Source organism: Telmatherina bonti (assembly GCF_933228915.1).
Source record: "Telmatherina bonti genome assembly, chromosome: 16".
Lineage (NCBI taxonomy): Eukaryota > Metazoa > Chordata > Actinopteri > Atheriniformes > Telmatherinidae > Telmatherina > Telmatherina bonti.
The window spans coordinates 13,595,827-13,612,662 of record NC_136614.1 but is presented as its reverse complement, the minus strand read 5'-3'; the positions used below and the strand labels follow the sequence as shown (position 1 = coordinate 13,612,662).

The following is a 16,836-nucleotide window of genomic DNA, read 5'->3' as shown; positions in this document are numbered from 1 at the left end:
GGATATGTGTTTCTTTTAAGTTTTTTATAGTTGCAATTTAAATCTCACAATAAAGAAGATATTAGCTAATTATAAGATTATATGCAGCAGAAAAGTCTGACTTGGGTAAAGCAGAAGTTGAGGATTATAAAAAGGAGGTGCACTTGACTTAATGGATTTAACTTGCACCCTCTCTGCTGTGCTGCAGCTTTGCTTGCAAAGCCCCTCCAGGCAGATGTGCAATCCTTCACATATAAGCTGATGAACCCTTTGTAAGAGACAGAATCATCCCAGCTTTCTTAGCTTGTCATTCAGGCACAGTAAATGCATTTATCATCACATCTGAGATAGAAAAAGACAGTAAGAAATACAGTTTTTGTCATAAGTTGAGCTATGTATTATTTTCAGTGGTGTTTGTTTTTACAACTTGCTAGGATCTGTTCCACTCTATGCCCACAGTGCCCTTACCTCAAATAAAAACATCAAGATAATGAATGACAAGAACTAATAAAAAGCATCACTCCGCAGCTGTCACAGTGACACAAGCTGCCTGCGCTGCAGATTTGTTTGCTTTCACATTTTCTGTTTTCTGTTCTTGAGCACCTGGCAGCCAGGAGAAAACGTGTTCAAATAGCAGACATGTAGCCAAACTTCGCAGCTAACCAATTAATTAGCCTTCATTTAATTTACTGTCATGGATTTCATCAACTTACTGATATTAGGAGAGCTTCCTGCTGAGTTGGACGTCTTCCCATTGAACAAAATGTAAATGAACTTATCAAAGAACACGTATAAAAGTAAGCTTAGAACAGCAATGGTTTTCTCTTACACCTTAGCCTTTCATTAAAGGTAATAATTCTAAATTTGGTTCATTTTATTTTTATTTGATTTCATTTTAAGTCTAAAAATGTGCAAACTAGTAGAAAGGAAGAAATGCAAATAAACAGAATTGCTCATAATGGGAAATAAATGATTACAAGTTACAATTCATTTAAAAGAGGCTGAAAGCTAAGTGTTCGCTCTTGGATTAGACATGTGTACTCATGCTTGGTGAAGTGAAGCAGGGGTATATACGCTGTCAGAAAGATGGATGACTGGCGCCGAACAGAGCGCAGTGTCCAGTTAACTGTGATGGAGCTTTACGGTGAGCTACATCTGCACATTTCTGTGTTTAAAAAAACAAGCTAAATACAGTTTACTAAGGACAGTTGTTTATGAAGTGTGTGTTTGTGTTTGTGTGCAGGTAAGAGCCCGTCGCAGCAGTTCACAGCTGTGATCCATACGGTAACGCCTCTGCTGTCCCAGATCTCCCCTGTGGTGAAGCTCATCATCGCTGTAGCCAAGTCCAAGTTTTGTGCACAGGTGGGACATGTGTCCTCACGTTACCGTTGGTCTGCTTGGAGCTCCAGAAAAGCCCAGAAAGCATGACAGGAGACGCTCACATCAGCTGAAAAATGTTTCACTTTTTAACTATCTGATGTCAAGTGGTCAGAATGTCTCTGTTCTGCAAGAAAAAACACGATTGGCTTGTTTGTCCCAATGCCCACACTGTCCACCCGGTGAAAGTGCACGTAGAGGGTTCGAGTGTGCAGGTTACATGCATGGGAAACCAGCAGAAATGGGACAGGTATGGTTACTTGAGCCGCTACGTCATTTCTTCAACATTTGTGGAGCTTTTTTGCTGCTGAACATGATGAAAAAAGCTCATACGCCAGACTTGTAGCTGCGCTGGAGTTCATTTAAAAAGGAAAGTTTAAAGTTGTCCTCGAAAAGGCATTTTTTAACTTTTTATCCACTCGCTCAAGAGCTTGATCGCCAAACATCTGTTTTCCACCCTTTTGATTCAAAATGTCACATGCAGCAATGAATTATGGGTAGTATGCTTCGGTGAAGTTTACGATGCAGACTTAGCCAAAGTATTGACTGAGGGTGCAAAGGGGGCGACGCCAGAATCCACTCTGGAGAATTGGGACACACAACACGCTCGAACCCTTTAACAGGAACATGCATCACACGAGGCTGGTCCTGTGGGGGTTGGGACAGGGCCTGCATCTTCTCCTTCTTCAGCTTTCTCCCACTTCAAAGTTTCTTCCTCAAGAAGAAAAACAATTTGTTCAATTTGTTCTTTAAATTATTAAATTTATTGGATAGATTAAATTGAGATCAGTTGTTTTTCTATTCTATTCTATTCTATTCTATTCTATTCTATTCTATTCTATTCTATCCTATTCTACAGTCATGTCGCAGCAGTTTGTTTTGTGGCAGCAGCTTCTTATGATACAATGAAAGTTTAAACAGTCAAGGATGAAAAAAAAGTGTGGATCATACAAATTACAAATATGAGATGTACAGAGTGCACTAATGAGGTGATAAAGTAGTAGATAATATTGCTATTTTTATGTAAAATCATAAGAAACTAGATTATCATAGCAAAGTATTGTGGTTAAGTATGTGTTTTTTCATTATACATATCAAATAATTCATTTTAGAATAATTCTTTAGGTTTTATTTTTACATTATTTTCTTTTCTTTTTGGTCTTAATTGCCGCTAAAACCTTAAGCTTAACTTCCAGCTTGTAGATCAAAGTAATCTATGAACATTTTTATTCGAACATTTTTATTTAACAGACATTTGCATTTAAAGAAAAACTAGATGTTATCATGAGCACTTTAAATGTTATTTAGTTCTGAAAATTGTCATATATTGATGCCTACGTGCATCTTTTAGACATCAGGACAAAACAAGGGATATTTGGGAAACACTGAATTACAGCAAAGGAGTCAATGCGGCTTTCTGAGAATAAGTGAATCTATAATGCATTTAAAGTTTTTATTCTTATGCATGAACTTGTTCAAAACCCATCTTCATAAATTCATGGGAAATAGTGTCGATGTGTGATGTTGACTGACTCCCCGTGTTTTCCCCGTGTAGATTGTGGTTTTATGGAACTGTGACAAGCCTTTGCCTCCTCGAAGCAAGTGGCCCTCCACCAGCGTGCCTCTCACTATCATTGAAGGACAGACGAAGGTAACAGCTGCTGCCTCTTGGCATCCACTTCACATTAAAGCTAAACCTTAAAAGCTGCACCAGAAAAACTGAACAAACACACAAAGATGAAGTTGTGACAGATGGTTTTAGGGCATCCGCACCAAATTCCAGTAATGACTGTTTATTATCCTAAGAATGTGTGTGTCTGCCATCTTCCAAGGAAATATGTTAGATTGTGGTGTTTTCTACATGTTTGCCTTGTATATTCAAATTTATGTTATTGGAGTGTACAGGATAAACTTCTCCAGTGGATTTTGGTGTAGCTGAAGGGCTGTTAGTTTCATTCAGGTTCTGAGACGCAGAAAAAATTATTCAGAAAAAAAAATTATTAAACTGACTGTGAGACATTAAATCACTAAAATGACCATGACAGGCTTAACAAGTCATTCTTAATGTCTGGTATGTATCAAACTCTGTATTTCTCTGGAAAAGTCCTACACTACTATTAAGTGGCGATATACGTGTCGTGTTTTTCAGAATAAAACCTTAATGTCACCAGAAAATGGTTTTAAAATGATTAAAAGCATTTTGTGATTTGTGGTTAGAGTTCTGCAAAAACTCACGGATGATTCTGCTCCGTTTAGAGTTCAAATTCTCTTTCATGGCATTCATTTTGTGTCTCACAACAGGAAACACCGTCTGTGTGACCTTGTCAGAAGCTCAAATGTCAGAACGCCAGCCCTGAGAGTTTTATGATGGTTTGAATCCAAACAGGTTGCATTGCATGTAGTCACGTTTGTCTTTCAGCTGCAGCTTATTTGTTGTTTTTCCTTCTTTAAAAACATAAATCCCGCTGCTATAGATTTACATCCAGTGCTTTCCAAAGTTTGCGAATAAACTAGTGATAAAATATGTTGCACTTTGGTCAACATTGTTGTTTTCAAAGAGTGTTATAAATAAAGTTGTATTGTTTTGTACAAGTGAATCAGGAAAAAATTGAGAATTTAGCTAATTTTTAAGAAGCACGGTGTTCAGTTTGACCTTTATTTGTGATTTTTGCTTCATGTGTTTCTGTTTTCTGCTGTTTTGTTTAAAGCTTGTGTAAAAAATTAAACATAAATGTTTTACACTAAAAAAATTGCACAAAAATATTCTGTATTAAAGGTAGAGTATGTAAGATTTTCAATATTTTCAAAATAAATTAACTAAAGAAATAACTACAATCATAATTAGATAGTGTTTTAAATATGTAGGTTCCAGTCTGTCCATATTTGATGCGTTATTAAATTACAAGTTTAATTAATGACAGAGACCCTTCTTGAATGTTTTTTGACCAGTAAAAAAAAAAAAAGTACCTTTTTTTCCACCAGTAGGGGGAGTATAAGCCCATTTTTAGCAGAGCGGCTCTGAGCTACAGCTCACAAGGGATTCATACCTTCATTGGAGCTGGCAAGGAGGAGGGGTGAGGGGTAAGTTTTGCTCATTACTGCCAACCTGTGGTCGTTTGTAGAGGTAGCAGTTTTGTGGTTTTGCTCACAACCTGGTGTTTGCCACCTGGTGGTGGAAAGAATTGAAATCTTACATACTGTGCCTTTAAATTGCTTAACAGCAAACAAACCACTTACATTTGCTGAATTGAACTAAAATATTAAATATTATAAAATATAAAATATTAAAATATTATAACTAAAATTGAACTAAAATCTGAGAAAAAATGCAATGGAAGCGTAATGTTGGAGCCGAAAGAGTCGACACTTCTAAGTGAGCGAAGTCAAAAGAGCTGAAATGAACCCTTTAAATATGGCTATTTTTTAAGGTGTACATAATATTAGTTAGATAAGGGATGGTGTCATTTATTAAAATAAATTTTAAAGTAATCATCTTAACAGGAAAAGTATGAGATGTAAAATTGTTCCAATTTGTTAAATATAAGAAAGAAATTATATTAAACCTATCTTTTGTACAGGGTTGTCATTCCAATCGGAGGCTGACCACAGCATGGTGGGTTTTCATCTGAAACTACATGAAGTCTTTAAACATCGCAGAAGACAGAAAAATGTGCCACATGCAGAGTTTGATAACTGTCCCGCCTCATCTAAATTTTTTAATAAAGTGCTATTTCAGGTTTAAATGAGACACTTATTGATGAAATTGATGTAACATGAGTTTTTATTACGAGCTTTTACCTTATCAGAAAGTCCAACCACGAGTGTGACACTCTGAAAATTGTTCTCATTTGCAGACTTTCTGAGAAATATTCCGTTCTCATCAGGACACACACACGCTGTGTGAAATCACAGCTCCTATGTGGTATTTAATACAGCTTCCATTTTATTCATTTTCTCATGAGTTCAAACAATTCTACTGCTTGAGTTTGGCCGAGCCTCCCACACACTCCAACCTCTCCCTCTCCATCTGTGTCAACTTCTTTCCATCTAATCTGTATGTTTTGTCTTCTAATTGCCTGTGTTTGCTTTCATGGAAATGACCCCAACCCTTCCCTTCAAACACAAAAACAGTAAACGCCTCTCGGAGGCAGCATGTGTGAGTGTGTGCGGTACCGTAATTAGTCATGTGGTCTGTCGTCGTGCTGCTAGGACAGATGCTCTTGAGTGTATTTCATTCCAAGCACACGCTGTGTTTGCTCCCTGTAAAATAACGACACACATGCACAAAACTTTGTTATTTCTCTCAACAGGGTGCAGTCGCAGAGCAATTTGTTGTTGGTTATGAGTGCTTCTGCTCTGTAATGCTGAGTATTATGTTCCATCAGCGAGCCTTTGCTCCCTCTCTGGATTGTCACACTCTGCTTGACTCCACGCTTTTTAGTCTTTGTCAGATCAACTGAAAAACAGCACGTTCGCATCATGGCTCCAGGTTGAAATCACTTCGATGCATTTTCTGACTAAACTGGAGACACTGGGAGTAACTTTTAAACCTAGTATGACCAGTGTAATGTGCAAGCAAACACCCTAGAATGTTGTTCGTCTCGATTTGTGGTTCCTTTTTTCCAAATCCATAAAAGGAAACTCTGGGGGTGAATTACGATTATTTGGTTCTGTGTGACCGAAATCAAAGTTTCCATTCATTTACACAGCAAAGTGAAAGCAAACTTTTAAAATGTTGTCAAAGTCTCCTGGCTCTTTTCCATTAACAGGCTATGAACTTATTAAGCGGTCCAGGTTGTGGTGGAGCTCAGAGACCTGTACTACGAAGCAGATTTTCTTTTACTGAGGTTGTTGTGGAGTATATTATACTACATTGATGCTACAGAGAGGACACAGCGGCCGATGGCAAAAGGGACTACTTTTTAGCCCAGACTAACATAGCTTCAGTGTGGGACAAGGGAGGACCCTCTTCAGAAGAAGCCCTTGATATTGGCTCATCTCTGCAGCAGTACTTCTTTCCATGGGAAGGCATGTCACAAGTTGCTAATTATACACTGTCCATGGTGACGACTGGTGACTGCTGTTGTCAATAGAGTTGCCAGGTGCAAAAGTTGACCTTGGATCAAATCTAACTCCCACAAGGTAACTTCAGGGTTAACCCAGGCTTTTTTATTGCACAGAGTTTTTATCTGGATAAATCACCATGGTAACTTACATTGGGTGGGAAAATCGAAATTAAAAAAAAAAAAAAAATCAAATATCGGGATTTTGTGCTTTACAATTTTAAAATCACTTTTTTGTTTTTTGTTTAAAAAAAAAAAAAAAAAAAAAATATATATATATATATATATATATATATATATATATATATATATATATTTTTTTTTTTTTTTTTTTTTTTTTTTTTTAATAAATAAAAATAATCCAGTATAAAATTGTTGTCATTTTTATTGTTTTTATGATTTTTTGACTTGTCTTCTTGGGTGGCATAACAGCAGAATGATGGCCTGGCTGCTGTGTTGTTATTTCTTAACTGAAATCAAGAAAAATGATGAGCAAAAAAAACAGTTTTGTACAATTTTTTTTTGTTGATTTTTTGTTTCTATAAAAATCAGCAATATCGAGAAATTGTGAGAATCTCAGTTTAAATAGAATCGGCACCCAAAAAATCGAAATCAAATTGGGACAAAAGCATATCGCCACCGCCCTATAGCTTACACTGAATGGCTAACATGTTCTGGAGGTTATCTTATGGATAAGAGATGAATGAGTATAAAAGCACCACATCCCAACCAATCAGCTCTCCTCAGTCTTCTGCCTGAAATGTCTGCAGCATTATGAAGTGAAACTGAGTGATCAGCCTACTGTCTGTTTATATTGTGCCATGAATTTTGTAAACTATCACAAGTTTACATATAAACAAAGACATTTTGGTCCGTCAGTTTGGTCAGATGCTACAAATGAACTCCACCCCTGTTATCTGAGCTTGCACTGACAAAAACTCTGGGCTGAATTACAGAATCGACGACCAGTTTCCAAGCTGTCTTTTATCAGGACATCCAGGGTCTGGGTAAGTCAACCCAGTCACAGAGACATATCCCGGACATGTCCTGTGATAAAGAAAACTGAAAAACAAAACCTAAAGGATGAGGATGCCAAGAACACCCAGAGCCACCTTGACACAAGTCCACAATCCTCTAATCTGCCGTATTTAATAGAAAAGCTGGAGAGTTCTTTAGGAATTGATTTGCAACGAGGTTAAGCAGTTTTTGTTTTTTAAAAATATCCCGCTCTTGATTTCTTTTTTCATTTCAAAACAATTAATTATGATGTGCAGCATTTTTCTCTGAACAATCAGATGGAGTGGTTGTAGGTCTGTCCCCAGCACGGAGCCAACCTTCACTATCCTGGTCTTGTAAGATGAAACTGATGTGGAGATCTTTCCCTCTGCACTGACATGTCCACGTTGAAAAGCACTGCAGGAAACTCATTCCTTCAACTAACGCTGGTGTTCCTCATCTTGTACAGTCTGATAGCCGTGTAGAAACACAGATACTTGTTGTCAATTATCATGTCTGCACCGTTTCAATCAATCAACTTCATTTGTTATGTAGTTTTCATACAAAGCCAAGTATAACAAATCCCACCTCATTTTGAACGTACAAAGCGAGATCCTGAGGTCATGAGGTTTGTAGAGGTGAAAAACTGCAATAAATGATCACATTTGTTTTTTTACAAAAGGAAGGAGATATGTTTTCCTTTTGTTGTTCCTTTGTAATAAGAATTACCAGAACAACATCATAATTTCTCTTTTTTAGACATTTTACGATCTAAGTAGATTAATTAATACTATGTCGCATTCATAACTGAGTTTTTAACATTATATCCCTGAAAAATGAAAATAACTTTTTACATCAGAATGAGTTATAAACTGTATATACAGACCTTGTTACCCTCTCCGTCATGCAACACTGCCAGTTTACTGAAGTCAGAAGATAGAAACACTGACTCACCACCAGGACTTCAACTGGTACTCTGAATACACTCTTATTATCAGGACTTAAAATGAACCATAACCTTGTTTTAACAGTTTTACTAATGAATAAGTGGTGCAACATTATCTTTCTGTCAAGAATCTAATTCACTGAGATGTTTATTGTTGAGGAAAAACTCAAGAAGCCAAAGGATGAGGAGTCTGGATGACGTTAAAAAGATTAAAGTTTATGAAGCAGAAAGGAAAAATGAACAGAATGTAAACAAACTGCATTTTGGAGAAACCGTTGATCAGGCAGAGCTGTGGAGGGGTTCTGATCTGAGAAGGAGAACCTCTTTTAAAGCTAAAGAAGAAAAAACGTTAATGGTCGTCATAAATCTGTGTTTGCTTGAACATAAGATAGATGATCTTATCCAAGGCTGGAGCCAGAGACTATCTGGTAGCGCTCATCTGACAGTCTATTTCTAGATGTGTAGCAGCTTGAGATTCCTCTGAATAAACAATCCCTATCACCGTGGTTTATGACTAGTTCATTGTGACCCGAAGGGCACCACACATACTTTATATCAGGAAGAAGCAGGCTAGTTGTTGACAAAGTGTTCTGCTTAGAAGACGCCTGGGTCTGCCGGACCTCAGCTTCAGGAATGTCCCAGGAGAGAAGGCTCTAACACAAGCAGTAGAATAATGTAGAAAGTCTCATTTAGGTATATAAAGTAACATATTAGATGAATGTATATGAAATTAATATGAGTAAGGTGTGAAATGAAATTTCTACTATACTACGTTGTCTGTTGAGAGGCAGCCCTCTGCTGGTATATGGAGAGAGGGCGTGGAAATATCCACCCTCTCCAGATCATGACAGAAGGGTTACATGATTGTGAGGTACCATCATAAAAACACACTTTTTGGACGTTTGTTTGTTAGTATCTGAGAAATAATCTGTAAATGACATTTTTTTCTGTTTGGCTTCATCACTTTTGCATAATCCAGAGATTGTAATCTTTGATTAGAAACAAATAAAACAAGTCAGATCCCATCAATACAATGAAGTTTTTCTCAAAGCTTGTAAAGTAAAACGCAAAGCTTATTTGTTTATCAGGATTAACTTTTAAGACTGACCTTCCACTTCCAAGGCATGAACTTCTCCCTTTGAATTGCTGTGTTTACACCATATATTTATTCTGTATTTTGCCTTTTAAATAACTTTGTCTGACTCCTGCCTAAATATATTCATAGTTGAATGGAGACAAAACAGAATTATTTTCTGACTTTTTAAAATTTTCCAGACCTTGTTTTGGCATTTTTATCTGCTATAAAAACTTAAGCTGTTTGTTTGTTTGTTTGTTTGTTTGTTTGTTTGTTACTCTCTGCCCAGTCCATTTTCATTTCTTGCAGAGAAAACGACTGAGTTCATTTATGCCCAATATTATCATCCTATATTATCAGCCATTACTACATTAAATGCAATATCAGAAATTAATATTAATTTTCATTTCCCTAATGACACAACTTTTACATTATATGCTCATATCATACATCAAACTCTTCAGCTACGTCTCCTCTAAGTCAAAATGACAAAATCTAAGAGATGTTATGCACAATTTTCTCAATATTTTTGTTTGTTTGTCACAACTTGCCACAGGAATATCAGAGTATGTTGATTTCAGGATCAGAAAATTGATATTTTGAATATCAGTAAAACAAAAAAAATGCCAATATCAATCATCCTTAGTAATTCAACATGTAGTTTTTGCATAGCAGACTTTATTTCCTTGCTTTTTTTTCTTTCCCCATTGCGGCTCTTTCCTTTCCACAACCTACATGCAGATGAACTTCTGTCTAAGAGCTTATATCTAGCAGGTAAACTGTAAGTTCTGGATCTTGGAGCGATTTTACACTTATATTATTATAAACGATCAGTTCAACGCTGAAGGTTATATTTGTCTATGATGTAAAGAATGCAGAGTTTTCTCAGACCGCTCCTACCATCATAAAGGATCAGTGAGGTGTGGATGATTATGTTTCTGATGAATGGATCCAAAAACACAAACAAGGGAATACAGATGCATGTAAATCAGGTCTACAGTGGAAAACAGACCCATGATTCCAGTATGAATCGTCCCACTGTTAAGTTCAACCACTATGAAATATATTCAGCATCTATTTGGTCTATTTTATGGGTTCAGAGATGCAAATGGTTTGTTAAACAGTTTGCTCTTGGTGGTAATATGACTTAAAATAAACATCTGGTTTCTCATGTTGGACATGCTGGGATTTGTGATGTGTGGACTCCCGACTGTCACCGGTAATATTTCGACTATATGTCACCTTCATCACACACACTGTGCTTCATATTGATAAGTTAATCTTCAACATTGATTGTGACTCCTGAGCTTTGCATTTAAAATACAGCAAAAAAGCATTAAATTGAAAAGTTCAAAGTTGGCAGGACCGTATGTTGAAACTGGAATGAAAGGAAGGTCAGCGGCGCAGACTTGCGTTCAGCTGGTTTATTCTTTGTTCAAATTCACATAAAATTTTATTTATGAGACGCTTTTCATGCAACCAGTGCTTTACAGTACAGAAAACATTTGCTGCGTGTAAAAAATAAAAATAAAGTCTGTGGACACCAAAGTATTCATTTACAAACACACAGCATATAATAATATCCCTCACACACATGTAAGCACACTCCAGGAAAAAAAAAAAGTAATAATTTTGCATTATTGCCTGCAAAGTTACTGCATTATGTGAAGAAGTTCGAAAAAGGAGTGGAAAGAAGTTTACATTTTATTATTAATCACCACCTTTACTCATCATGGTTGACATATCTGTGTACCGCCCAATGTCTGAATACTACATACTTATCCAATTCCATCTATATACATATACACACCCATACCCCCGTGTGTGTCTGTGTATATATATATATATATATATATATATATATAAACTACATGTAATGTTATCTTCATAAACCCTCAGGGAAGTTTATGCAAAACAAAGAGAGAAATTAAAAGGTTTGAGACTCTTTTGGGGATTTTATGAAATTACATGTAAATTGCAAATGATGGCATTTGAACATGAGCTGTTTCAGTTAGGATCTTTGGGAACTGAACTTTGAACATGTACTAATGTTATGTGAACTAGTGTTACATACAGGATGTGATTGTCTGGAAATATAACATTTAACTTCTTTTACCTTCTGAACCATTAAATCATAGAAACTAGAATTATCTGTAGGTGTCATGAGCTGAATTATCTACACTAATCTGTGAAAGATTATAAAATCAGACATAAGTACCAATGATGACTGTTTATAAACACAATAAGAACCTTGTCATGTATCATCCGGACATCAGATAAATATGCTGGGAATGAGGTAAGATGTGTGTTGCTTCCACACTGAAGGATAATAATGATGATCTTTTTTTTTGGAATGCCAACATATAATTTCACATGTGAGTGATGACAAGTAATATATTTATGATAAGGGAAAGTGGCTGTTAACAGCTTATGGTGTTACTGCAGATAGCTTTGTGATCTTTGACTTTAAACTAGAATTTACAGACATCTAGATCTATCTGCAGCATTAAAGCAGAGCAGATATCTCCCAAGACTCCCCTTGAAGTAGCTGAAGTCACGGCAAATATGAAGAGATGAAATAAGTGGAAAGAGAGCGATAAAGATAAGGTCCAGACCATTGGTCTCCCAGAAGTCTCAGTGGGATCTAATCTCTGTCCAGAGGCAAAAGAAAAAGCATTGACACCAGCCAGAGGGAGGCAGGAGAGGATGGGAGGGGATGGTGAGGATGGAGCTGTCCAGACGACCACACACAGACACATTGTTTGATTCTGCCAGTATGAGGTTTAAAAGGCCAGCACCAGCTGTTTTTTTACTCAACTGTTTCATGTTTCTGTTTAACCATTTTCAGGTTTAAGGATTATTTCTGTTCAAAAAATAGAAAAGAAAATAGAAGCATCTGGATGATATGTCGTCCATCACTGCATGTCAAAATGCAGATGGACGGATTTTAATGGGAATCTGTTGAGTCAGTGATGTTAAGGACTCACATCATGGATGTTCATGGTTGCTGTTACAGTTTAGCCTGTCATCACTGTTGTTAATTTATAATAAACACATTAAGAGCTGAGGCCAATGAGCAGGTGACTGGCTTTTCTGAGATTAGAAATATAACTATACATGTATTACACATGTATATGCACATGTGAATGTTGGGCAGATGTGTGGTTTTGGAACGGTTTCATGTGATCCACATGTGAGGATTGCGTAAATCTTATGTAAATTATATATGATACGTGATTGTAATAATATATAGTTTACATGTGATTCACATGTAAGCACATTGTGTCAAACATGTGAGTCACTTGTGAATTTATTTATATGTTTTACATTTTGGCAAACTGTACTTTCTGCCTGACAATAAAAAAACACCTAAAAGTCTCTGAATATGAAGTTATTTCACATGAACATTTTAGGTGATTAGATAAATAGATAGATAGGACTTTATTCATCCCTAAAAGGGAAATTCAAATTGTCTGGCGACTCAATAAAACACTAAAACACTAAAACACTCACTCTTCCACCTCTCAGTGCGTATTAAACATAAATAAATAATTGCTCAGACAGACACGGGTTAAAAACTCATTAAAAACATATGTTCACATTTCTCCTGCATTATCTTATAATTGTAAGAAGAATTTATACACACAGCGTTCAACATGAACATAAGCACCACACACATGTACTCTTTCTTCCTGTCAACCAAATGTGCTTGCAGGAACACAGAGCTTTTATTTGGTACACCTGAGATTCATCATCTCATCAGATATGTCACATGGTGTCAGAGAAAAACGCAAACATAAACATGGCTTTCGAAAAAGTTAGCGACAAGTTATAATGAGAGCACATCCAAACAGTAATCCAGCCTGTTTTTATTTGTTTTGTTTTATTTGTAAAGCAACCAGAACCAACATACAAATAAAAAGGTTCAGAACCAGTTCAATAATACACGAATAAAACATCCTCATAAGAAACTAAACTTGTAAAATGTGGAGTTTGTCCACAAAGTGCTTCTTGCAGTTGAGTTGTTTTAACAGCAGCATGTATGTGGAGTTCAGAGAGCAGCTTGTTGTCAGTTCATGTGTCCAAATGTTAACACATGCGCACCACCTTCGCCTGATCACTGATCACCTGCAGGGAAACGGATCATTCATTTTCCCGACAATCAATGAACTTCTCTTTAGTTCTGGACACATGTTAAAACTAAGGGAGATAAAGTTTCAAATCAATCAGAAAAGACTTATTAGGAATCAATGATAAGATCATTTAAATAGCTTCTCTCTCTCTCTCTCTCTCTCTCTCTCTCTCTCTCTCTCTCTCTCTCTCTCTCTCTCTCTCTCTCTCTCTCTCTGTCTCTCTCTATCTTGATCTCTTTCTCTCTGGATCCAGCTCTAACAATGTATTCAGGTGTTGGCCACTTAGCTAGATACCAAGGGCAGAAATCTGTGCCAACTTAATACTACTTTCATTGCCGCGTTGGTCAATTATAAAAGTTGTTTGTAACCTGTGAACTTGGCAGGTGTGAGCTGCAAAAGTTACATCTGCATTACAGAATAATTTAGTTTGCTTTAGGATTTAATTTCCTGGTGCAGAACTGAGACAAACATATCAGCAGCAGGTGTAATGCATCTGTACTGTGTTGATGCCTAAAGCGTTTTTTTGGGTGGCACGCTTCCCTTTTCTCTCTTTTTAAGCAATATAGTTGTCTGGCATGAATTCAAATGACCAGCATTAACTCTTAAACATGAACTTTCTTTTTGTTGTTTAAGTTCTTTACATTTGTTTACAATGATCTCATTTCAACACCTCCAGAAAGTTTTTACAGGCTCAATATAACGCATGGCTCACAAAGTATAAGGAACACTTAAACAACACATCTTAAGCTAGATTCACACTTCAGGGCTCGCTGCTCATATCAGATGTTTTTGTGAAATCCAAATTTTTTGAAAGTCTGTTCCCATTTCCGATCAAATGCGACTTGTATGCGATCTCCTGTATGAACCTCATGCGCACCAGAAGCGTCCTGCATTCGTAGAAGACACAGCGACGTGCAGTGAGCGTGCGTGTGACGCATTTGTGTTTGCAGAAGTAAATATAGATGGCAGCAGAGCATTTGAAATTTTAAAAGTTTCGTCCAACCGTAAAAGTTAAATAAAAGTTAAAAGTTTTGTCCAACCGTAAAAGTTAAATCAAAGTTAAAAGTTTTGTCCAACCGTAAAAGTTAAATAAAAGTCAAAAGTTTTGTCCAACCGTAAAAGTTAAATAAAAGTCAAAAGTTTTGTCCAACCGTAAAAGTTAAATAAAAGTTAAAAGTTTCGTCCAACCGTAAAAGTTAAATCAAAGTTAAAAGTTTTGTCCAACCGTAAAAGTTAAATAAAAGTTAAAAGTTTTGTCCAACCGTAAAAGTTAAATAAAAGTTAAAAGTTTTGTCCAACCGTAAAAGTTAAATAAAAGTCAAAAGTTTTGTCCAACCGTAAAAGTTAAATAAAAGTTAAAAGTTTTGTCCAACCGTAAAAGTTAAATAAAAGTCAAAAGTTTTGTCCAACCGTAAAAGTTAAATAAAAGTTAAAAGTTTTGTCCAACCGTAAAAGTTAAATAAAAGTCAAAAGTTTTGTCCAACCGTAAAAGTTAAATAAAAGTCAAAAGTTTTGTCCAACCGTAAAAGTTAAATAAAAGTTAAAAGTTTTGTCCAACCGTAAAAGTTAAATAAAAGTTAAAAGTTTTGTCCAACCGTAAAAGTTAAATAAAAGTTAAAAGTTTTGTCCAACCGTAAAAGTTAAATAAAAGTCAAAAGTTTTGTCCAACTGTAAAAGTTAAATAAAAGTCAAAAGTTTTGTCCAACAGTTGCCACAACATTGTGAATGGGTTCGTTTTCAGGAGACGTTTACGGAAGAGGAAAGTAAAAGTTTTGGTCGAGGCCTTTTGTGGAGCTGTGGCAGCAACAACTGTAGAGAGAAACGTTTGGGTACGGAGTCGCAGTCAGGATTGATGGGAGAGTGATGTGAGCGCATTTACCGATAAAGAGTTAAAACAAAACAAACGCAGAATAATGACGTTTGTCGCGTGTCAATGACGCGTCGGTCGGATTAATGCAACCTGACCGTTCAGACTGAAGTCGCATGGCAAAAGATGAGACACATATCGGATTTAGGACCACATATCCAAGCGGCCTGGGTCGCATTTGAAAATATCAGATCTGTGTCGTTCAGACTGTTAGGAAAAGATCGGTTCCAGGTCGCATCGGGGCAAAAACACCGGATTTAAGTCACTTCAGCCTGTAGTGTGAACGTAGCATTAGATCTTGATGAATGAAATAATTCAGGAGAAACGCTTCATGCATTTCATGGTGTAACGAGAGCAAAATAACTCAATAACGATCAATGGAAATGATCATCGTTAACCCATGGAGGTCTGGATCTGGAATCATTCTCAAAATAAAAGTGGAAAGGTCAGATCACAGGCTGACCCAAGTTCTGTAGAAGTTCATAAAAACCATTTTAAATGTGGTTCAGTTGTTGTTGTGGCCTCCATGTTCCTGTTTGTACTCCTTACAACATCTGGGCATGCTCCTCATGAGATGATCTTATCCTGGAGAACCTCCTTCCAGACCTGGATCAGGGCACCTGTTCGGTCCCTGGACAGTCTTTGGTGACAGTTGTGATGGAACGAGACGTGATTTCCCAGATATTGTGGCCGACAGGTGAAAACACGATTCACATACAAAAACACGCTGCATGTGGGAAAACAACTGCAAGAAGAAAACGCTGCATTTTCACTTTCGCAACAGCTTTGCTCAGACTTTATCATGGTTTTACGATGCTTATATGAGTCTTTCTAAATCCGACAATATTTTTATATCAGACAAGATAAAGCGAAAATGTAAAAAAATGAATGCATAAAGAAATAATACGTACCTTGATGTAGTTTCTGTCTCTGCCTTTGTTTAAACTTCACAGCAGTACCTCTGCTCTGGTTACTGTTGTCTGTCTCTTGGATGAAAATTGCTGCCTGGAGACCAGGTGTTGGAACAAAAAAACATCCCTGCCGTGAAAGAGTCCCTTCTAAAGCAGCACGGGAACATCATCAGATGTTACGTTTTCATTATTACCTTTAAGAACTTACCAAAAGCCTGGACTATCCCGCTAATAAAAAGTAAACTATACTATAAATACATTAAAGAGGTCTGTATGTGGTCACACAGAAATAATGGCGCCAACAGGGACAGATTTACTGATGGCATCTCAGCACTTGTGCTGTGAGTGTGAAAGTGTTTTTATCCTAACATCTGTCGGCCACCGTACCCAGTTTTAGGTTGGATCAAACTCCTGTGAGCGGGAAAGTCAGTCAACAGCGTTAATGCCTTCGTCATGCAGGAACTGCTGACACACTCCAGCCACATGAGT

The 16,836-nt window shown here is 36.7% G+C and overlaps 1 protein-coding gene across 1 annotated transcript in view; it reads left to right on the top strand.

The window, feature by feature from the left end:
- LOC306767443 (exostosin-1) overlaps positions 1-16,836 on the top strand; it is a gene marked incomplete at both ends in the record, with an annotated part of 289,239 nt that overhangs the window by 248,195 nt on the left and 24,208 nt on the right. Inside the window, 2 exons of the mRNA XM_079255451.1 lie at positions 1,223-1,341; positions 2,912-3,007. Coding sequence (XP_079111577.1) covers positions 1,223-1,341; positions 2,912-3,007 — 215 coding nt within the window. The remainder of the gene's footprint in view (positions 1-1,222; positions 1,342-2,911; positions 3,008-16,836) is intronic.